Source organism: Ornithodoros turicata, chromosome 6 (assembly GCF_037126465.1).
Source record: "Ornithodoros turicata isolate Travis chromosome 6, ASM3712646v1, whole genome shotgun sequence".
NCBI lineage: Eukaryota > Metazoa > Arthropoda > Arachnida > Ixodida > Argasidae > Ornithodoros > Ornithodoros turicata.
This window is the reverse complement of record NC_088206.1, coordinates 34508579-34532229: the sequence shown is the minus strand read 5'-3', so window position 1 is coordinate 34532229 and position 23651 is coordinate 34508579. Positions and strand designations below refer to the sequence as shown.

At 45.4% G+C, this 23651-nt stretch overlaps 1 protein-coding gene across 1 annotated transcript in view; it reads right to left on the bottom strand.

The window, feature by feature from the left end:
- LOC135396528 (mucin-2-like) overlaps positions 1-23651 on the bottom strand; it is a 110587-nt gene that overhangs the window by 16042 nt on the left and 70894 nt on the right. Inside the window, exons 4-5 of the mRNA XM_064627557.1 lie at positions 14202-14492; positions 7948-9081 (exon numbers count right to left, since the gene is read on the bottom strand). Coding sequence (XP_064483627.1) covers positions 7948-9081; positions 14202-14492 — 1425 coding nt within the window. The remainder of the gene's footprint in view (positions 1-7947; positions 9082-14201; positions 14493-23651) is intronic.

Here is a 23651-nt window from a genome sequence, read left to right as displayed (position 1 = left end):
ATTAATGGTCTTTGCACACTTGCTTGGTGGCGGTACACAGGCGACTATCCTTAAAGTAATTGATTGTTGACAGCATATGACATGTTCAGGGAAAAGCTACATGATATTTTTTTCTCTCTAAATGCTTCATTACGGAGGTGATCTCACACGGGTACACTCTTACTGAGGAACTCATACTCCGGGGGAAAGCGTATTAAACGTAGACTTTCGAATAGTCAAACGCTTTGTAAGGGAAGCCGTCGTGCGGCTGGAAGAAGGGAAGCAGGGTGTAGGCAACAACATTAACTCCTAATTCCTGTGAGACAAGTTTATGCCTGCAACTCAACACGCCAATGCCTCGTACGAATTCTACTTAACGATGGTAGTCAAAGGACGTTCGTGCACAAGTATGTAGCGGCGCTACTTGATGCACATTCGGTTGGAACCGAAGACATTACGGTCTTTGCTTTCGGCAATACCTTCCGTCCCACGTGCCGTCGTTGCCGTGAAGTAAAAATCACGCCTCAAAGCCAGTTTTCAGCCAACAGTATTGACGTAGAGTGTTCCGTAGAGGTTGAGTCCGTGTACAGTCTTCGCTCCAGCACGGACATATTCGCCTTGCTACAAGAATACCAGCTTCAGCCAGCGGACGTTTCCGCGCATGGAGAGCGTTGCCGTTCAGGCATTTCTTTGTTGCTGGGATGCGCTTACTGCTGACAGGTGGTAACAGGCCGCATCCAGCGCTTTGATACTCATCTGACCTGTACACATCTGAAAAAAAGAGTACTACACATCTGAGTAGAATTACCTATTACCAATTACCTACACATCTGAGTAGAAACTACGTTTGAATGGACAGCTCAAGGTCGCCTGCAATGTGCAAGCGCAGATTCGCATCGCAGCGCTGTATTCTGCGTGCAATCCTTGCCAATGAAAGAAGCTTCGTCCGCTCACCTATGGGAGCTCAACTCCATAGACATAAACGATACCGCAAGTACGGACGGCACTCACAAGAGATTAAGAACGTTTAATTCCCTTATTGTGAAGAGCGATTATCGATAAGAAGTTCCTCTCGCTTTAAAGGCAGTCGTGACTGCTAGCTTGGCCGACACAAGTCTCTTGCCGTTCGACGACTCCAGGGGCAGCTGCGACGCCTTCAAAACGAACCCAAGCTTCTGCAACAGTACAACGCAGTGATGCAAGTGTACTTCACTGAACAGCAAGGGGAAAGAGTCCCTTCAAACACGGACCCCATTGCTGCCCGGACAAATTAATTACTACACCAAGCACTCATTCGGAAGGACGCAGTCACCGCCAAGCTACGTGTAGTGTTCGACGCATCACCCCATGAACGCAACTCGCCGTCACTAATTGATGCCATGGACAAGAGCCCCAATTTAAACAGCACACTTGTGCAGCTTCTGATCTGGGAATTAGGATTTACTGTTGTCGCCTACACCCTGCTTCCCCTCCTCCAGCCATACGACGCTTCTCTTTGATTATACGAAAAACTACGTTTAAATACGCTTTTTCCGGGAGTATGAGTTCATCAGGCAGAGTCTACGAATGTGATTAGCTCGGTAATGAAGCATTTAGAGAAACAAACTACCATATAACTTTCCCTGAACATACCAAACGCTGTCAACATTCAATTGTTGTGAGGCTAATGCGTGTGTACCGGCACCATGAAGTGTGCAAAGAGCATTAATAGCCGCTGGCATACACTGACTAACTGACAACAACAACAACTTTATTTTGGCTTGTTGTATTGTTGACTGATTAGATGAGTCACAAAATTAGTGAGCCCTTTATTTTGGCTTTGGAGAGTGGGGAGGTTCATCGCCACAGGCGATACTTTACCCCATTGTTGGTTCGAATGGGGGAGTAAAATAACGAGCCCCTTCACACTAACGATCCAAGTCCGATGGTGTGCAGAAAAGTCAGAACAGCATTGAGCGCAGAGCGCTGCTGGGCTGGATTAGGCCAGGTATCAAGCAATTTCGATAGGGAGAAGGGGCGAGAGTCCAGCTGACGAAGACACTCGAAGGGTGTGGTTCGGGAAGGTTGGTAGTGGGAGCAATGAAGAAGAATATGCTCCAGATCCTCAAGCACACCACAGTGGCAGCAGGTGGGAGAGTCAACTTGTCTCAAGCGGTAACGCCACTGTGCTGTAAAGGCCACATCGGGGCGCATTCGGTGGATTAATGCAGCATCTGGACGAGAGGTGTTTCGTGGCATGCGGAAAGCGAGCGTTGGATAAACTCTGCTCAACGTAGAGGGGGGAAGAATGTCGTTTGTCCGTTGGCGGGAAGCCAGGGGTGTCACTAGGCGTCGCAGAATTGAACGGCGGTCTCCTCCCAGCAGAACAATACGGGTCCGTTTCCGATACGAGAGTGCTGCTTCTACGGCGCTGTCGGCCTGCTCGTTCCCCACGACACCACAATGGGTTGGAACCCACTGGAGAACTAGCCTGTGGCCTGCGGCGTAGATAGTGTGGTAAGCCAACACATCTGTGACTAGGGGTGCGGATGGGCCTCGTATGCCGGAATTTTCAATTGCTTGAAGTACAGATTTGGAGTCTCTAAAGACTGCCCACTCCCTGGGTGTAAAATCAGCGATGTGTTGTAGAAACAAAAGATTGGCATAGAGTTCCGCAGCTGTGGAGGAGGTTGGATGTGAAAGGCGTCTTCCGTGCACTACGCCTTCGGATGGTATGACGAATGCTGAGGCGAACTTGTCGTTTCGGGATGCGCCATCGGTATATCTAAACGGCAGTGATATCAACGGTATATCTATCGGCAGTGATATCAACAACTTCATTAAATGCACTTCGGTCCCTGTTTGCTCGAAGCCTTCGTCGATGCGTCGGAGTTCCAAGAATGGCTGAAACACGGCAAGTACTGGCTGAAGCTGGTGAGCTCCCGATTGAGGTTCTCCGTGAATGTGAAACGGCTCGGCACTTCCTCCGTTTGCGTGCTCACATTCCCCGCCACCCGCTCCTCAGGAAAATTCGATACCGCCCTGAAAGCGACTTCCATCGAGTAGCGCAGAGGACACGCCAGACTCTCACTGGCTTCATAACTAGGGACACTATACCGCCGGAAGCCCCCTGGTCTCTACCGGTACCGCCCACTTTTGTACCCCTTCCAACCCTTCTGGAAAGAAGAGATCAAGTCCCCCCTCAAGTCCTCCGAGCCCATTTTCATGCTCTGGTAGACGAGAAGTTTTCTACGTTCACTGACTTCTGAATAATATGATTATTTCACCATTTTGCGTGACTCATACACCTACCGTGTAATGTATGTGAGAAAATAACTAGATCGCGTTCGGCAACTTGTGTTAAGCTTAGGTATTTCTGTCTCGCCAGAAACGCTTCACCTGGGGTACAATACTTTACAAAGTCGGCGGTACGTTTGGAGTGCAATGACTATTGCAATATATATCCTTGTGTTTCCGATATAAGTATTTTAGTATTCATTTTGCAAAAGACACGACGCTTTGTTTTTCTGCTCCGAACAATAATGTTGCAAAACAAAACAACAAAACAAAACAAAAATTACATTCCCAACTATTCGATTGCGCTGAGCTTATGAGAGTTAGTGAAATGGAGGAAGATCGTCACAAGCGGCTGCCTGATTAACAAGTAGCTAAAAGGAAGAACAAGAAAAAAATTCTGCTTCACTGTGATATCACTTTTCTCTGTGTTCCACATCTTCCATATTATGAAAAGTAGCTGTAACGGAGAAAGAGTCCTTCGCTACCCGTAATAGACCCTTTTCAAAAGTCAGACTGGCAACCCATAACGAAGATCGCGCCCGCCATATTTTGGGCAGTTCGCCAGCTCGTCGGATCGAACTGTTTACTTTTTTTTATTGCTGTTATTGTGTGTTTTCCCACGGTTGCGATGGCCAATGAAAACATCAACTGGATGAGGGACTTAACGTTCATTCCGGATGGATTTTCACAAAGTCGGGTAGATGCATTTTGCGATGTCATGAACGCCACCGGAACCTGTAGCCGCGCTTCACAACGAAGTCACAAGTTGCTGTGCGAATCATACACAGATTCTTCCTCGATTCGCGTCGCTTCATCTGATTCAAGGTATGTTGCAGCACATTTCTGCATTTTTGGGTGTGTTTTACTTACTGGCTGACAGACTGCACGTATTAGTCATTTAATATCGGATGATATTACAGTGTCACGCAATGTCAGTGTATGTTTTACGTGCCAAACATCAGTGTCGCCGTTGGCTATAACGCATGGGTGGATGTAAATGCCCCACACATTTGTCTCTAATCTCGATCGAAGAGTTCAGATTACGATCTTATGTGATTCGCGAAATCACTTTGTAGGCATTGGGGCCTGTTACGTTGAAAATAGCATGCTATATAATTTGGCTGTCTTGCAAGAGGAATTTTGTATGAAGTGGAACTAGCTGACTCCTCGGCATTTCATTTGTTTTACGGCGCTGTAAAATGCTGGTATAATAATGCCATTTTCCCATTGCACTTTTCTGCAGCCCCGGTGATGTGCATGTCAGGTGCACCTGCTACCGTAGTCAAAAGAAGACTTCTAAGCCATACGAAGTGAGGATAGTGCTCCATCCCAGTGGATCTGTCCTTCGTGCAAGGTGCCAGTGTGCAGCCGGCGCATGTGGCCTGTACAGCCACAGCATTGCTGCACTGAAGCTTCTGTCTATTCTAAAGTGCAGCAAGTACAAGGCACACCCTCCAGAAATGAGTTGCACGGAGCTGCCCCAACAGTGGCGTCGTCCGAGGAGTAGGCCTCTGGCTCCTTTGCCACGATTGGAGGAGTGTGCACCAGGGGGGACTTTCTGAGCCCCTAACGTCCCGGTTCTTTGATGCCAGGAGAAGTGCTGAGGGCTTTTCGGAGGTGGCAACCAGAGTGAAGACGCTGGGGACTGAGCTTACTCTTCTGTCTCCGTCAGCTTTCACACGGCATCTCGAAAATGCAAGCCTGGTTGAGAGCACTTCAATGGTCGGACCAACGCCGCATGGAAGCCCCCTACAGTACCTCAGACCAGTCGTCCCACATGGTTTCGAGACCTTTCTGTCACCAGAAATCGTGTGTGTAAGCAAGGCTACACAAGCAACACCATCACGGCCTCAACTATTTGAGTCATCTGTGCAGTGGCAGCATACTTCCGTGGTGTGCCCTGCTGACCAAGCATCCATTCTCAAGGTTTGTATGTCTACTTTTAGCATCCCTACGTTATCACATTGTGATACAGTCTTACCCGCTGCCTCAAACCATAACCTCTTGCCATATTCACTAAGGCAGGATTATGATAATATTCTTAGCATATAGGTAATTTGTGGCATCTGCGCCCAGAGCAGCCCTGCTTTATGACAGAGTGCGGCATGAATAGTACGTGCTGTACATTCAGTGATTCTCTGGAATTTATTTTATTTATTTATTTAAGGGGCTGGAGACTTCCTGTGAAGAAGCTGTTGCTTTGGAGCAGAACACAAGGCAGCAGGCGACGAGTACGTAATGCAAATCCTGGACACTGTGGCTGTTGACACGCAAAATCTGTCCGCAAGGTCTTTTCAAACAATCCGAGCCGTAACCTCCGCTACCCATCTTGGGAGAGTCTGTCTGTGTTCTAGACCACGCCTTGATGTTTTCCCCATGTTCGCCAGGGTTAAGAAAATTTAGCACACTTGTGAACACTGCATATGATGGAAGGCCAGTATAAAAGCGCATGTCTTCATCATTGGACTTGAAACGTTCTACCGAGAACTGCCTTCCGTCTTTCCGTTCAAGCTTCTTCGATGTCTCCTGAGACAGTTCGAGCTCCCTGGTGACACGCAAAAGTGCTTGCTTTGTCTGCTTCAGCTCGTCTTCCAAGAATCTGGTCTCTCTTTCGCTACGCAAAAGCTTCTCGTTTGTAACTCTAAGCTCCTCTTTCACTTCCTGTAGTTCCTTTTCCAGATCCTTCTCAGTATTTCCAACGCTTGTTATTTCAGCATAACCTGACGTGCATGTAGGTGCTTGCGAATCCACGAATGAATTTCCCATCTCAACGTCATCAGCTATGACTCTGGTGTCCAATAACTCTGGTTCGGGAGCCGTACCAAAGTTTTCACAGTGTTCAGTGATTCCATGCGTTTCCTCTGTTGCCTCCTGTACATACCCGGAAGTATTCTGTGCACTGCGATCTTTGGGAGGCTTCCTTCGTGGCCCAGCAGGCTTTGACGGGAAATTGAACACGCTTGGCACTGCGCCTTCCTTGAGCCGTTTTGTCCCCGAAACATAGTTTGAGAAAAAGTCAGCTGCCACAAAATGCTTTGAGCACACCTTTGTATGTCTGTTCACTTTGAAGTGCTTGCCTTCATCCCTGCGTATTGCGACGATTCATTTCTTTTTTGAAAGTGGAATCGTTTGGGAATCCTAGGAAGGATACCTGAAAAACAGAAAAACAGTATTAAGTTGACTTTCCCAGAGACCAGACGAAAAGAAAGCATACACAAGCGGAGGCAAATTTAGCAGGTGACCTAATGGCATGCTTTAACAGGCTTTATTTCGTAACAGCTGACAGCGCAACACGGAACAGAGGCGTCGCATTTTGCGTTGCACTTCAAGCAGCCTTAGCAGGCGGTGAAGAATGTGTTCACTCGACGTAGGAAAGTCAGAAAGCTTCATTATGCGTCACCAACTTGCTCATGTTGGCATTGTTTTAGTCTCAATCACAGAAATAACATTCGTGTCTCCCCTCAAAGATAGTAAGGCCTCAAACGCACCTTGTTTCCATCGGAGTCTCTCCCGCCACGCTGGTTACAGCAAGGCACGCAGCAATGCAACGGCATATCGCACTCACTGGCTTGACCTATTCTGGTGAAATGTAGCCAAGGAGAAGATAAAAAAGGACAAGGCAGCAGTGGAACAGAAAAGTCGTAGCGCGGAGCAGTTTGCAACTTCGTTCAGTTCACGCTCGCGTCAGCTGCCTGCACTTGCCTTAAAAATGGCGCGCGCGCGTCGCCTGTGCGCAGTTCGCACCCCCGAACCTAGATGGCGCAGATTTTTGAAAAGCGCCTATTGTAGCGGAAGCTACAATAGGCGCTACTAGGCGCTACTAGGCAATAGGCGAAGCTACAATCGCTACACCGCTACTGAAAAAAAGTAGTGAATACGTATAGTGAATACGAATATGTACAACACTGAAACCGAAACAGCGCGGGCTCTGTTTCACAAAGCCATATTCCTTCACGAAGGTCAAGGGTCGCTCCTTTGTATTAATGGTACACACAAATGAGGTCACGTTTTTAGTCGCTTTGGTGTCTTCATTCGTGTTCCCTGTCCACCGCGGAAAGAAAAGGCGGCTCTACCCAAGGGTAGGCTGCTTCGTCTGGAAAGTCAACGTCGTAATCCTGTACGGAATGTGGTTTGTTATCACGACCAAGCTCGCGCTTGCTTTGTATAGAGACACCACGTGCACTCCGAGAGAAACTCATGCCCTTCAGGGTCCTGAAGATGGAACAGCCCGGTAGCCATCTTTAAAAAGGGCTACAGAAAAGATAGGGTTACCGGTAGAATGGAGCAGAACGAGGCCATACAACTTATAATATGCAAGGAATTGAATAAAAAATAAAAACCTTACAATATGAAAAACTATATTTAAACGTGGCTTTCTTGTGACTTATTGATTTTTTACTTTTGTAGTCCCAGTCTACCAAGTTGGCCGCGCTGTTGTACCATCTGACGTCATTTGTTTGTAAACAGGGAGATGTCTCTTCTCGGAAACGCATAACAAGGAAAAGTTAATAGTAAATATTTCTATCGCAGATATTTCCAAACATATCTTGAAAATTAGTGTCGCAACTCTTGCTTTACGGACAAATCTTATTTCGGGTTCATAACGTGACCGCGAAAGCTGTCTATGCAGTTTGACAGTTGCAAATGAAGTGAACATTCCAGTAAGAACAGTAAAGTATGCAAGATACTTACAAGGACATCCTGCATGTTCTGGCATGTCGCACATTCGTAATACTGGGTTAAAGTGCAGTCGAGAAGGGCACTTGAAAACGTCCGGATCCTGATTATTTTCATCAGTGCACAGGTAAAAAAGTGTACAGTCACAGTGGTGAGGTACCATGCCAGTAGGCCCAGGATCTTTGCACACTGTGGGAAACGTTTCTTTTGCCATCTCAGATTGCATTTCGCTGCCACTGGAAGACGTCGTATCCTGAACCATGCTACTGATCCCGCTCTCATGTGTTCTGTACGAGGTCGTGCCTGATTTGATATCATCTTCTGCATTTGATTCACCAGCCGCTTCTTCAAGGGACATTGAAGTGGTCGTTGAAGCAATGTCTACTGTCGTTCCTTCAGCCTGCGTTGCTTCTAGATTGCGTCTGGGCGTTAGGGTGTCCGATGGCATGTGGGGCCTGGTAGTTGAACGCGCAGCAATGGAGGAATGTGCTGCGGTAAACGCTTTTGAAAGAGAGTCGTACAAGTCTGTGGTAACGTCATCCCGTGCTATCCCTGCTACGGGAGCTGTTGTGCTTTCATTGGCGGAGATGTTTAGGGCACTCCCAGCTTTACTGTGTTCAGTGTTTCCTTCGTACGGTCTTGTAGAGTAGGAAAAATTTCTACTCGTTATTCCATCGTGAATGTCGACAGTTAATGTGTGTGTTGGAGTTGATGGTTCAGTGGAAGCCGTCGTTTCTGGTTGTGTTGCGGAGAGGTGCAATAGCTCCGTGGTTGTTGAACTTGACGATGCAGTGCCCTCTTCTTCATCGTCAATTTGACCACTTGACGGATGTATTCGGGCAGAAGGCGCAGAGGATGACATCGTCTCTGTTCCAGCGGTGACTGTAAGAAGTGCTTCCCCCTTGTCGGTTTCATTCCTGGTGGTAGCCAGCTGCTGAGCACTAAGTGTAGATGGTGTCGTATGATCCCAACTATGAGCAACACTAGGGAAGCCGGTCGTTCGAAGTTCACTCAGCTTTTGAGTGGTGAACTCTACCGACTCAGTAAAACCAGGCAGCTCGATGGGAGTGCTTGAGTATTGCAGTGTATCTGTGTTTTCGCTTGAAGTTGTCACGTTGAATGGTAGACGCTCGGTAGACAGCTTTTGTTCTAAGAGGGAGGAAGCGCAAATGAGAACCTCTTTGTCATTTCAAAAGAAAAGCAAAAAGGTATTTTCTCGGGAGTGACTAAGCCTAATTTATTTTAGACCAACAGGTTGGGTTTCAATGAGGCTGAAAGTAATAAGTACTCCGTGCACAATATGACGACAAGGTGTTACCATGTGATATGCAATATATAAACCTATTCGATACATTGATACATTGAAGTTTCGTTCGTGAGTCGGAATTTGTGTTACAGCGATTCGTTCAGCAGGTTTAGCTGGCCTATTAATGTAAGACAGCTCATATTTCATATACGAACAAAAAACAGATAAATCGTGACTATGGCATTGAGTATTCACCGCTGAAGAGCAGTACCATACCTCATGCACGCGAAACATTAGATGTGAGATATGAGAATGAAGTTAAATGAGCTATGCATATCCCATACTATGCACATACTGTGCCCATACTATGCCCATACTATGCACAAGTCGTTTTAGAAACAACTTAGCTGTCTTCTGTTGGCTGTGCTACGCCATTCAGAAGGAAGATGAAGAGGAAAAAACAAAATAAGCACCGATGGTCATTGGGATACAGGGTATGATTCTGCAGCGTCTGGATCAAACCATTAGACACTAGTAACTCCACGAACATTAGAAGACCTAGACGGTGTGGACATGGGCCAGCCATGTTGAATGTATGCCTGCTAGCAGCATTCAACTCAGCACAGAGTAGCCGCCTCTCCGTTTCGTAAAGGTCACATTCTCTCAGGAAATTTGTAGCATCAACTACTATCACAGTATCCGATGCGGTATCTGAATTGTGGAGTGAAGGCTATATTGAGACAGAGTCTGTGCAGGAGGGACGTAAAAGAGCGTGATAAACGGTCTAGAACTGACATCTGAGACAAATTTTGATCCACCGAATACATCAGAGTCAGTGATGTCACGACTCCATTGCCGCCGAGCTAGTGGCTGGATTATCTCAGACAAAAGTGACCTCCTGCCTCCTCTCGACAGCACAATTGGTACAACCGTTCAACACTGATGCGCAGCCGTTGCCACTCTGTCGGTCTTTTCGTTCTCGCTCAAACCACATAAACCCGGGACCCACTACAGGTATATATGGTGACCTTTATAGCATAGGCGGTGTGATAGGTGGATGATATATATCGACCATATATATGTCTATAAGTTGATCGTGGCTTTCCAGCTGCGGCCGACCGTTTTGTCCTAGTTGGAACTGAACCGCGCAGCGCAGGGAAGTGACACGATCATGGGTCAGCACAGACAGTGTGTCTCGGAGACATTACTGTTCCACGGTGTCGGCGACACCTATGGGGTCCGCCACTTATAAACATAAACTTTACATGCAGCCATAGAGATTTTGCTATTTTTCCTTTGTATATGCATTTTATGGCTTGCACTGCGGCCTCCGAAGGTGTCGCTGACACCGTCGAATAATGATGTCTCCGAAACACAGTCTGTGCCGACCCAAGACGTTGTCAGTTCCCTGCACTGCGGCGATGTGTTCCATCTAGAACGAAACGGTCGTCTCCCTACAAATCGGCGTTATAATGTTCGCCGGGGAGGGAGACAAAGCTTTGGTAGCCTGCTGTTCGTGTTTAGGGCTGTAGCATATCCTGCTCAGCGACGACGATAACGACTTATCGTCGTCACTGAGCAGAGTACGGTAACACGCGCACCTCATTATTCCTGGCCAATCTCTCTTGCGGATAAGCGCCACCCCGCTCGAGGAGCAACAACAACAACACGCGCGAACTTGCACCTTTTCTTTTTTTGAATAAACTAGTCCTCCTCGAGACACTGGCTCTAGTAGTTCGGGTTCCCAGGATGGCTACAATTGGTGACACGGGCGTCTTAAGGCGGACTCATGCGATCTATGAAGAAGACCGAGAGACACGCACACAGAAGACGACACACCTAAGTTCGCAGTTGGATCTCAGTAAGATCTCAGTTCTCTTCATGCATCTACACCAGCTAGCCCGCACCCTTTCCCTTGTTTCATGCGATCTAGTCGGCACAGTTCCTTTAGAAGTCGGCCCAGGACGCACGTTCCCCCAGAGCTTTATGGCGTATTCCATTGGCAGAGCTGGGTGAAAGTTTTGCCCGGGGATGGAGCAAAACTGTTACATTGGCAAAGCGGGACATGCGTTGAACGTTCCATTGGTAGAGCAGGTGCAAAGAAATTTGCTCCAATGAGCAATACTTTTTGACCTAGCGATTACTTGAGCGGAACACGACACAGAAGAGGAGGCATGCGCGTTAAGTGAGGCCGTGTTATTCGAGCTTTTGTTTTCTTTTTCCTTTTACGCTGTGTCGCTCAGGTGGTCGTGCGTCTTTTGAACAGTGGAAATAACGATGCGTCATTATATTGGGCGATTCCGAAGCCGTTTACTGAACCCCACGTGACCAAAGCAAACCCGAGAAAGCACGCGGATCGCGCGCTATGCACGAGCGCGCATCGTAACTTGAATGCTAGCATTCCATTGACAAAGCAAACCCGTGCGTTCCCGCCGGGAACATGCACGAAACCCCACCCAGCGCGGGGCGAAAATTGCTCTCCCAATGGAATTCGCCATTAGTCGTGACGTTGCCCACCTTTGTGAGGCCGACAACGGCAAGGTCTTTCATTAGCACCACCACCACCATGCTATCTAGTTACGTTTAGAGTCACTAAATCAGCTACGCTTCAGAGTAGCGACACTGAGCCGCCATGTTGTTTCGGATGACCTCCAGCCCCACCTCTATTTTGGCAGTAGAAATAGATGAAGGTGAAGTTCAGCAGTGGAAGAAGACGACACTTCGAAGAGCGCTAAATGGATGGCGCTGGAGGTCATCCGAAACAACATGGCTGCACAGTGTCGCTACTCTGAAGCGTAGCTTATTTAGTGACTCTAGTTACGTTCGCTTCCGGCGAGGGTCGGCGGCACCGTCGGAAAATTGTTTTCTTTGTGTTGCTTTCCTCCCGCGCTCTAAGGAAGTGTTGTAATCGGCGCCAGCGTGCAGAAAACGCTAGCAAACGACAAAGCTGTTATTTTCATACGCAGGCATATGGAAAACTGCAGTAAGTTCACAAGTTTGCAATAAGATGTCGAATTTGTTGATTGCAATCAATTCCTAGACAGTTACTGTAGGAAATGACATCATTTTGGCCCAGATATCGCGGTCGTGGGTGCAGATAGAAGCGATTTTGTTGCATGTCCTGCAGTCTCCCATGTATTGAAAATTTGACAAACTTTAATTCGCCAAAAATTTGTGGATCGCTTCATGCCTTCAAAAATGTGTCTCTCCCTGTGACGGACACGGTGTCCCTGGCTATCTGCCTAACTCGAGTCATTCAAGAGCACGGCATTTGGAAAACACACAGACAGTTTACTGAACACTCTGGGATGATACATTTGATGGATGATACATTTGATACTCTGGGATGATACATACCTACTACTATTACCTACTACTGCATTTGACACCACCATTTGCTACCACTACCTATTACTACTACCTACTACTACCAACAACTGTTACCTAACAATTTGGGTGTTGAAGGGCCGAATGAGCTAATACCAGGATCCAACATCCAGGAGTGACGACGTTAAAGTAGATGAAGAACCTACATATGCTGTCGCGGCGCCACTGCTTGCTTATGGTAACGGCGATGAGGCTGATTGAACAGTTTTGTGCTCACACGCGTGACCACAACCTTCCCGAGGGTTCGTTTAGGAACGCACCGAGCGCAGTGCTGCCTGCGCACCCGGTCGCCGCGTTGTGAGTTTCGGCTCATACATATAAAAAATCGGCGATTGATATTACTTACTTACAACTTACGTGCGCGTTTCAGGATTTTTCAAACGTGGAATCGCTTTCAAGAAGGATCGTCTCCCGTTCTGCTATCTCGCTTTTGCTCGAAATCCACAAATTAAAGAGTAAATTAACGAATTTTACGTTTTCATTTACAATTTCGTGTGGTTACATATTTTCTTCGAGAGGATGTCCGCCTGGCCATATAACTCAACTGAATAAAAAAAACGACCTCTATGTTGCTCTCATAGTTTTTATTAAAACATCTGTCAAAATGAACGCCCTGCATATGCTGAAAGAAAGGTGCGGGCGAGCGCGGGATTAAATAGGTACTAGAAAAAATGAGAGACAGACAAGGGGGGTGTAGGAAGTAAGGAAAAATGGGTAAGCTATTTATTTACAGGTGGAAAGTTAAGGGCCACGTCAACGTCGCGGTGAAGACTCCGCCTTCGTCAGACCTGAAGAATAACAACTGTTTTTTTTTTTCCTCAAACATTTTTCTCTGGAGGTTCCGGCCGCTAAACGAAGGTTCCGAAAGCGTCCGAAGTAAAATTTAAAAGTTATGGGTTTTATTTAATTAATGACCGTATGCAAACGAGCCGCTCACTGTTCAGTTCTTTGCCAATGTCTTAGGGGATGGTGAACAAAAGAAAGCTTTTCGATAGCGCCACCTATTTATTATGAATTATTCAGCCGCGTCTTTCACGAAGGTCCCCACCTTCGTGAAGTACGCGGTTTAGGGCTACCATATACTCAGCGTACAGACTATTTTAATAAGGAATCTTTCAGGTACAGTCGTATATTGAGCGAAATACTGTACACGAGGAGCATGTGAAACAATCATAACGTGCAATATGGACTTGAACACGAAAACCGTGCGGTCGAAGCATTCCAGCTGATGTGTCCACATCTCAGGGTGATGAAATGCAGACTGGTTGTTGATCCCAACATGCCATTTTTATGTACAAGCCCCGACAGGCTACGATTGAATTTTAGAAGTGAAGTGCCCTTTGTCCGCCGAAAAATATGACAGCAGACAAGAAGATTCGAGGAATCATGCTATTGGAGTTAAACTCCACAAAGGAAACCTGCAGCTACAGAGATCTTATACAAACGAGTACTTTTATGGAATACAAACAGAGCTGAACAAAGCCCGATAGTTGAAGCAGGAGGCAAACAGGATCGAAATATTGTTTTGCGAAAGAGCGACATCTTATGCGTTGACAACCAGATTTTCTGTATAAAAATGCTGGCTGCATATTTAATAAATCACGTTTGTGAATGGAAGGTGAACTATGGAGCTTACCACAACCAGAATGTCTTTGCCTGTCGCAGACTCGGTGAATAGGATGAAAGTAGAGGTCACTTGGGCAAGTCTTCTCGTAGACATACCTCGTGGTACAGTGGCAATATTTTCTGCAGTCGTAAGGATGAGGAAAAAGTCGCGTCACAAAAGGATCATCTCCTTCACAGACTTCGAAAGAAGGACACTGTGGGAGTTTGTCCACATTCGATGTACTCAATGGCTTTTCTGTGCTTTGTGGCTTTGGCAGGGCTGGAGCTTCCTTTTTACTTGTTGACGATGGAGTATCTGGACCTAGAAAAGTCATGCGAACAAATCGTCGATTTCTCTGAAGCTAGACTCGTACGCACATTGGTATACCGTACACAAAACACAGTACAAGTAATTGTAGAGCGTGTTGGATGAACTGCACCATATTGAACAAACGCACATAGGAGACCAGGACAGACATGGGACACTTTTAATGTCCCTTACAGTAATGTAAGGAATGTGGACAGGAAACCTCAACTAGACTGGCACTTCCTACGCCACAAAAGCAACTTCTGCCGGGGACAGGTAGACCGACCTCTGGCTTAGATTATTATCTGAATTGAATTGAAACTTTATTTTACATTGTAGCATGTACAATGTGGGAGGCCCAGTGCAAAAAGCTGCAAGAAGCAGCTTGACAAGGCTCTGGGTTCCCACTCTGACCGTGACAGTTGTCAACGATAAACACACACAAGGCAATGTTCACTGTGTCACATATCAAATCATTCTATCAATACTAATGACCAACGCAAGTGGAACATAATCAGACACACTTAGACAAGTAACATTTGACGAATCTGCTTGTTGGAAGTGTTTGCATAGATTTGAAATTTATTTAAAATTACAGGCGCTTGAAAGGATAGTTTTTGATTACCATAGTTGGTTCTTGAGAACGGAATTTTCCAGGTGTCTTTGTGACGTGTGTTAGCACTGGAGGAGGGGACTGTGAGCTTTAATAAGTTAAGAAAAGTGCTATTATGAGTTTTCACAGCATTTTTATATATTGTAAGTAGTCGATAATGGTATAACTTTGGAGCAGGTATGATATCAAACTTGGTGAAGAGACAGTCTACAGGGTCTAGAGACGATAATTGAGCTATACTCCTCAGGCTCTTTTTCTGTAACCTTAATATAGAGTGTAAATTACCATGTGTCGTTGTCCCCCAAATTAGAGTGCAGTAATTTAAGTACGAATGAATTAAAGCATTATAGACCATTAACTTTATTCTAGTAGGTAATATGTAGCGATTTCGGCAGAGGACTCCTACAGATTTAGATATTTTACGTTTTATGTGCTCAACGTGATCGTCCCAGGTGACGTTGCTCTGAAAATAAACACCGAGTAACTTTTGACTATTAACAAATTCAATTTTATCACCACCAATTTTTAGCGACATAGTTAAGGAGACCTGCTTATTTTTTGGCCTAAATAGAATTGCCTTGGTTTTACCTGCGTTAATCTTAAGTGAATTGTTTGTCGTCCATTGGTAAAGATTATGCAGATCCTCGTTTGCCATAGTTATAAGGGAGTCAGCATTTTGGCCAGAGAACAACAGAGTGGTGTCATCTGCATAAATAACCAGTTTAGCATATTTACAAGTATGAACTATGTCATTTAAATACACGTTAAATAACAGTGGCCCAAGGATACTACCCTGGGAGACGCCAGTTTTGATATCCGTAGGGTCGGAAATAAATTGCCCTATAGCTACATTTTGTTTCCTGCATTGGAGATATGATATAATGAGCTGTAATGGAGTTCCACGTATACCATAATTCTGAAGTTTACAAGAAAGTGTGTCATGGTTCAGCATGTCAAAAGCCTTACTTAGATCAAGAAAGATACCTAATGTTATATTCTTACACTCAAAATCCAACAGGATTTGCTCCTTAATAGTTGAGAGCGCAGTTTCTGTAGATCGCATTTTACGAAAACCGTGTTGGGAATTAGATATTATGTTGTGTTTATCAAAAAATGATATTAGCCTATTCAATATGATGCTTTCCAGACCTTTTGATAATACGGGAAGCACTGATATCGGCCGATAATTAGATAAGATATTTCTGTCACCTCCTTTAAAAACTGCGACCACCTTCGCATTCTTCATCCGGGTAGGAAATGTGCCCGACGACAAGGCTAAGTTGTAAATATAAACCAAGTGAGGGGTGATTAAGTCTAGCACATACTTTATAGGTAGGATTTGAAGCCCATCAATATCAGAGCTTTTAGAATTTTTCATATTGGCAAATACGGACATCACTTCAGGTTCAGATGTTGGAAAAAAATAGACTGAATTTGATGTTATGAATTGACACGATTCAGGGGGCTGTGAGTGCACAGCACTAGGCCCTATATTACTGAAATGTTGATTAAAGACGTCTGCCAATGTTTTACCAGTGAGTGTTTCACCATTAATTGTAAGCTCATCAGTTGAGTGATCTCCCACAGAGCGATTCATAAGACGATTAAGATTACGCCATACCGTTCGGATATCACATGTAGAATCACATCTCCCTTTTCAATTAAATAGTGGATTTGATAATCCCCATCCCTCTCGTTTCCACGGTTGTCTCAACCTGACCACTGTGTCCTCGAAAACGGGGTGGCAGTTAGGGCACTGTGGGATGTCATTTGAAAAGGCCTTAATCTGTTTTTTGTGTTCATGAATGCGGTCATTCAAGCATTCAGAAGTTTGTCCGATATACTGCTTCCTGCATTTCTGGGGAAACGAATACAAAACATTATTATTACATGGGTACAAGCTGTCTGCGGTGTTTCACTTCACAACGTTGAGTCTTCTTAGGGATATTTACGTTTTGCGACACTTGCGTTTGCGAGTTTGTAGGGACAGCGGAAAACAGACAGTTTGACTGTTTGACTGACTGTCAGACAGCCTGACACCGGAAAACCACGTCAATGGAGGGTGACAGGGCCGGCGTCTATTTTCCGCCTCCGGTGGAGGGGGGGGGGCATGGACATTTACGTCCCCCGCATTCTTGCTGCCCGAACTGTGTCTTTTTTGCGCCCCTTTAGGCGGGCTCACAGTGGACAATGCCCTCATCCCTGCCCTCCCTCCCCGTAGACGCCGGACCTGAAGGACGATGCGACAATTTTCTGTACTCTGTCGGTAGACACATGGAATCGAATAGGGAATGAAAGGTATAAATCAGTACTATCGTAATCCTATACGCGTCAAGGCACAATCACAGCCTACCGTGTTCGCAGCTTCTGTAAGGGAAGCAGTGTACGGCATCCACGAGATAGCGCTTGTCGTCATAGGGGACTAAGCTCTTCTTGGTGCCGAAGTCAGGATCCAGCTGTTCCAGTCAGGGGTGCTGAAGTGGCGGCCCGCCTGGGGTTGCCATGCGGCCCACGTGGCCCCCGAGCAAAATATGAAAAATATTCTTACATAAAAATAGCGGATATAAAAATATTCGGTTCACTAACGGTCGTGGCCGGCTCGGTCAGTTTATCTTGCGTTAGTGATAGAAAACTGTTGCCACTGACATGGAACAGCTGGATGCCTCTCAACTAATGGAGAATTCGGGTGGTCATTTCGTGGCAACGTTTTTTGCTAGCTCCAGCCTGTTCCCGCCCATTTTGCCAGATCTCGCGTGTTCGCGTGACACTGTCCGAGCGCCAGGAATTTGCCAGGTGGCAGTTTTTTTCGCCCGGCCGCGAAGCGATCGCGCAGCCCAACTATATTCGGTCTCGTCATATCCGCATCGCGAGGGTAGCGAGGGCCCTTATTTGCCCACACGCCAAAGTTCATGTGGGTTAGCAGACAACAGCCGAATACGAGCGACCGCGGTGCCCCTAGCGTGATCCAAGCGCCTAAAACCGCTGCACTCCTGGCAATCATGTTCTGGTGGTAACGGTCATCTTTTCCAGCTCAGGCGCCGATCTAGCAATTTCCGAGCGCATCATCTCGAACGATATCTTTATCTGCCCTGATTCGTTGAAAACGATTATGAACCTCCAAACCCTCCCGTTTTTAACAAATCAGGGCAGATAAAGATATCATTCGAGACTATGGTTGGCTGGGAGCGTGCTATGCGTTGAAGTTTATTTTTAGGAGCGCAAAGCCGTGGTATGTGGCCCGCATAGTTCAACCAATGCTTAATCCGGACACGAATGAGTTCGGCACCCATGGTATACATGTTCCTTCCAGTTATCGGAAAACTGGAGGGATCCTGATTTTAGGCAGAGCAGTAGGCGTTTTGATATACGGCGGTTCGCCTCGAGTTTGGCCGGGATTGCACCTTTTGGACCGGAGAGCACGGGTTTTATTAGATCCCGATGCGAAGACACCTCTTCGAGTGAATGGTAACCCCAGCCGCACAGACATACTGTATCCAAATTTGTGTTGGACTGCAGGTGTGACACCCACCGGTATTTGTCTCTTCCGGAACCATCGTGAACATCTGACGAGTGGACATACTGCTTGCTCCAATCATTTCATAAATCGCTACTCCACCGATTCCTACACCCTGTCGGTTGAATTCATTTGAAACCGGATTTGATCCATTTTAAAAGTACATATCCTTCCTGTCTTCATTCTTCAGGTAGGTTTTGCTCAAAGCCATTAGATCGACTGCACCTCTGAAACGCATTTCGACGGATGTCTCTGAGAATGGATGTCTCTTTCACGGAATAGATGAGCTGCTTGTACCTTCTGTTTTTTTTTATACCTTTACTTCTGCAACGTGCTGTATCACAGCATTATTATTTTTTCTTGAGGCGGTATCAGCTAAATTAAATGGATATTTAATTAAGAAACACAGACATCAGTACAGTACTATCTGAATCCACATGATTAATTTATGGCTTCATAATATCTGTATATCTGGAATGTTAAATCTAGATGCCCCCACCCTTAGGTTTGCATACCAGACGAAGGCTGCTCCACAGTTTGTGAAGTCGCCACCGGTATATCAGTATTTATTACCCTGTAAATGTTTATCTCGCGAGGGAGCCAGTCCTTGTGGCTGGTCTTCCGCTCCGATGCCAATACAGCGATACACACTTGATGACTGCGCAGAGCCATCTTGCTCCTCGAAATTTTTCTTTGGTTTCTAATTCCATATTCTCTTTGTTTCTTTCTTTTTCTCTTTCTCTTTCTTTCTTTTTTACATGGCGAGTAATGTGCACCAGCTTTGCTTCCTACTTACAACCATATGCGTTTGCGTGTGTTTGTAGTACCGTGTGTATGTCAAAAACTTTTCTTCCCTCCAAAGGTGATTTTTCTAGTTCCCTCCTCTCAAAATTCCTATGCCTAGGTGGGATTTAATACCATGATGGTACTCGTGCAGACCCTCACAGGGGTGTAGAGCTGTACCCCTAAAGGTATGGCATATAGCCCTTTGTTGAGTACTATTTTTTATACTTGTAAGTGGGCTATAAAATAATACCTAAGAAGGCAATCCCAAAATTGGCGGTCATCCTCCCGCCGCGCACTCCGTCACTATACTCAGCCGCTATGCGGGAAGCGACCTTACAGGATGTGAATTCAATGGGAGACAGTGTTTATGCCAATTAACAGCAAAACAGAATAACATTTTTAAGATGTCGTCGTCTAATAGAGAAGAACACAATGTAAAGAACCCCTGGAGACATGAAAGGCGCCAGCAGAATATAAGCCTAGTGCACCCTGGCCAAATGAATTTTAATGCATTGCGCCTATGGGGATTCCGTGGATTTTTGCACAGCGCCCATGTTTAGACTACGATTTTTCGACAAAGGCAGTCAAATTTTGGAAATGTCATCGCCTATTTTCGTTCAGTACGTCCTCCAGGCCACATACCAACCACGGCACGATGTGTGAGTGTTAATCGCCCAGGGCCTTTAAAGTTGCGACTCAGACAGGGTTCCCCTCGGAGGCGCTCGACAGACTAAGTCCCAATATTATCGTAATACGCATGCGCTGAGACTGTACGGCCGATCTGAAGGAGTTCGAAACGAGAACGGTCATTTTTTCCAGAACTCGAAGTGGCTGACAGAACAGACAACTTTATTTTGAGTGAGTAATATACAAAGGATACCGTTTTGTATTTTATATCGCTTTTATATTAAACTATACAACTTGATAAAACTGTCCATTTCGAGTGCCGCTTTGGAAGTGATTTTGTCAAACGCGACCTTTCAGGGTGCAACAGGAGAACAAGGTACAGGGTTCAGACCCCGTGATCTTACTTTGACATATACATATTACATAATCAGCTTAGGATAACTTTATTATCATCGTTATATCAAAGGGTATTAAGCCCCGAACTTCATGAAATTCGCAATTTGGCCGTTTTGGAAGCGATTTTGTCAAACGCGACCTCTCAGGGAGCAACAGGGGAAGATACCGGGTTCTAACCCCGTGATCTTACTTTCACATACACATACTACAAAATTAGTTCAGAACATCTGTAATATTATTGTTATATCCAATGATATTAAGCCCCGAAGGTGATGAAATTGACCACTTAGCCATTTCGATGCCGTTTTGGAAGCGATTTTGTCAAACGCGACCTCTCACGGTGCAACAGGGGAACAAGATACGGGGTTCAAACCCCGTGATCTTACTTTCAGTTATACATACTACAAAATTAACTTAGGACATCTTTAATATTATTTTTATATCAAATCATATTAAGCCTCGAAATTAACAAAATTGGCAATTTGGCCATTTCGAGTGCCGGTTTGGAAGCCATTTTGTCAAGCGCGACCTCTCAGGGTGCAACAGGGAAACAACGTACGGGGTTTAAACACCGTGATCTTACTTTCACATATACATATTACAAAATTACTTTAGGACATTTTTAATATTATTGTTATATCCAATGGTACCGAAGGTGATGAAATCGGCCACTTGGCCATTTCGATGCCGTTTTGGAAGCGATTTTGTCAAACCCGACCTCTCAGGGTGCAACAGGGGAACAAGATACGGGGTTCAAACCCCGTGATCTTACTTGCACATATACATACTACAAAATCAGCTTAGGACATCGTTAATATTATTGTTATATCCAATTATATTAAGCCCCGAAGGTGATGAAATTGGCCACTTGGCCATTTCAATGCCGTTTTGGAAGCGATTTTGTCAAACGCGACCTCTCAGGGTGCCACAGGGGAAGAAGATACCGGGTTCAAACCCCGTGATCTTACTTTCGCATATACATACTGCAAAATCAGCTTAGGACATGTTTAATATGATTTTTATATCAAATGATATTAAGCCCAAAAGTTTACGAAATTTGCCACTTCGAGCGCCGTTTTTGAAGCGATTTTGTCAAACGCGACCTCTCAAGGTGCAACAGGAGAACAAGATACGGGGTTCAAACCCCGTGATCTTACTTTAGATATACACACTACAAAATTAACTTAATACATCCTTAATAATATTTTCATATCAAATGATATTAAGCCCCGAAGTTGACCAAATTGGTCATTTGGCCATTTCGAGTGTCGGTTTGGAAGCGATTTGTCAAATGCGACCTCGCTGGGTGCAACAGGGGAACAGCGTACGGGGTTTAAACACTGTGATCTTACTTTCACATATACATCTTACAAAATTAGTTTAGGACATTTTTAATATTATCGTTATATCCAATGATATTAGGGCCCGAAAGTGATGAAATTGGCCACTTGGCCATTTCGATGCCGTTTTGGAAGCGATTTTATCAAACGCGACCTCTCAGGGTGCAACAGGAGAACAAGATACGGGGTTCAAACCCCGTAATCTTACTTACAGATATACATGCTACAAAATTAACTTAGGACATCTTTAATATTATTTTTATATCAAATGATATAAAGCCCCAAAGTTGACGAAATTGGCAATTTGGCCATTTCGAGTGCCGGTTTGGAAGCGATTTTGTCAAACGCGACCTCTCAGGGTGCAACAGGGGAACAAGATGCGGGGTTCAAACCCCGTGATCTTACTTTCAGATATACATACTACAAAATTAACTTAGGACATCCTTAATATTATTTTTATATCAAATGATATAAAGCCCCAAAGTTGACGAAATTGGCAATTTGGCCATTTCGAGTGCCGGTTCAGAAGCGATTTTGTCAAACGCGACCTCTCAGGGTGCAACAGGGGAACAAGATACGGGGTTTAAACCCCGTGATCTTACTTTCACATATACATACTACAAAATCAGCTTAGGACGCTTTTTCCTTAGCGAGGGTCGTTTTGGAAGCAGTTTCTTCAAACGCGACATCTACATGTACGCCCTGGCACCAGGATTAAAGGGGCTTCGCACGTTTTAAAGGGCTCGATCTGCTGGCGAACGTTGCGGTAGCCTCTGTTACAATCTCAGTACAAGCCGTTCGTAGTATGTTTTTGGCACCATGATACATATTATTTGAGTCATTGTAAAGGGCTTTGCTGCCGCCTTTTCCAAATTTTGCGGTGGTTTCCGATGTAGTCACAGGAGAGGGGCATAACATAAGCCGTGGCGTCTTTATATGTGTGTGAAATGTCTGCCACCAGGATTAAAGGGGTTTTTGTCCGTTTTAAAAGGCTATGTTGTAGCCTTTTATGGAGTTTGCGGTCGCATCCGTTTTAATTCCAGTGACTTTGGAACTATGATACAAGTACGGTATCGACCGTTTTAAAGGACTCTGCTGCCGCATTTTCAGTATTTTGCGGTAGTCTCTGTTACAATCCCAGTAGAAGGGCATAGCACAAGCCATTGATGACATGTCATCGGCAGCATGATCCAAGGGGTCTCGCCCGTTCTGAAGGACTATGCTGCATCCTTTTCCGATATTTTCGGTCGCCTGTGTTATGATCTCGGTAGAATGACATAGTATAAGTTGTTGATAATATGTCTTTGGCAGCATGACACAAGGGGTTTTGCTCGTTTAAGAGGGCTCTGCTACCATGTTTTCCGAATTTGGCGATCGCCTGTGTTATAACTCCAGCAGAATAGCATTGCACAAGCCACTGATAACTTTCTTTCTTTCGCTGCATGATACAGGGAGTATCGCCCGTTTTAAAAGGCCTTGCTGCCGCCGTATCCAAATTTTGCCGTCCCCTCTTGCGCAATTCCAGTAGAAAGGCATATCATAAGCCGTCATGAATATGCCTTTGGTACCACGATACAAGGGGTTTCGTACGTTTTAAAGGACTCTGCTGAGCATCATAAGCCGTTGATAATATCTGTTTGGAACCATGGTTAAAGAGGAAACCTCTTTAATCATGGTTCCAAACAGATATTATTCGCCCGTTGATGATGATGAGTTTAACTGGATTGTGGTGTATTGGAGCTAGGTGGCTGCCGTAAGGGCGCCTGCAGCTCCAGTTCTTACGCGTTAAAATATAATAATTGGGAGTGATGGAATTTAGAAGCGGTCTTTTATACCGCTGTCTTTTAAGAAAACAGCGGTATAAAAGACCGCTTCTAAATTCCATCACTTCTATCACT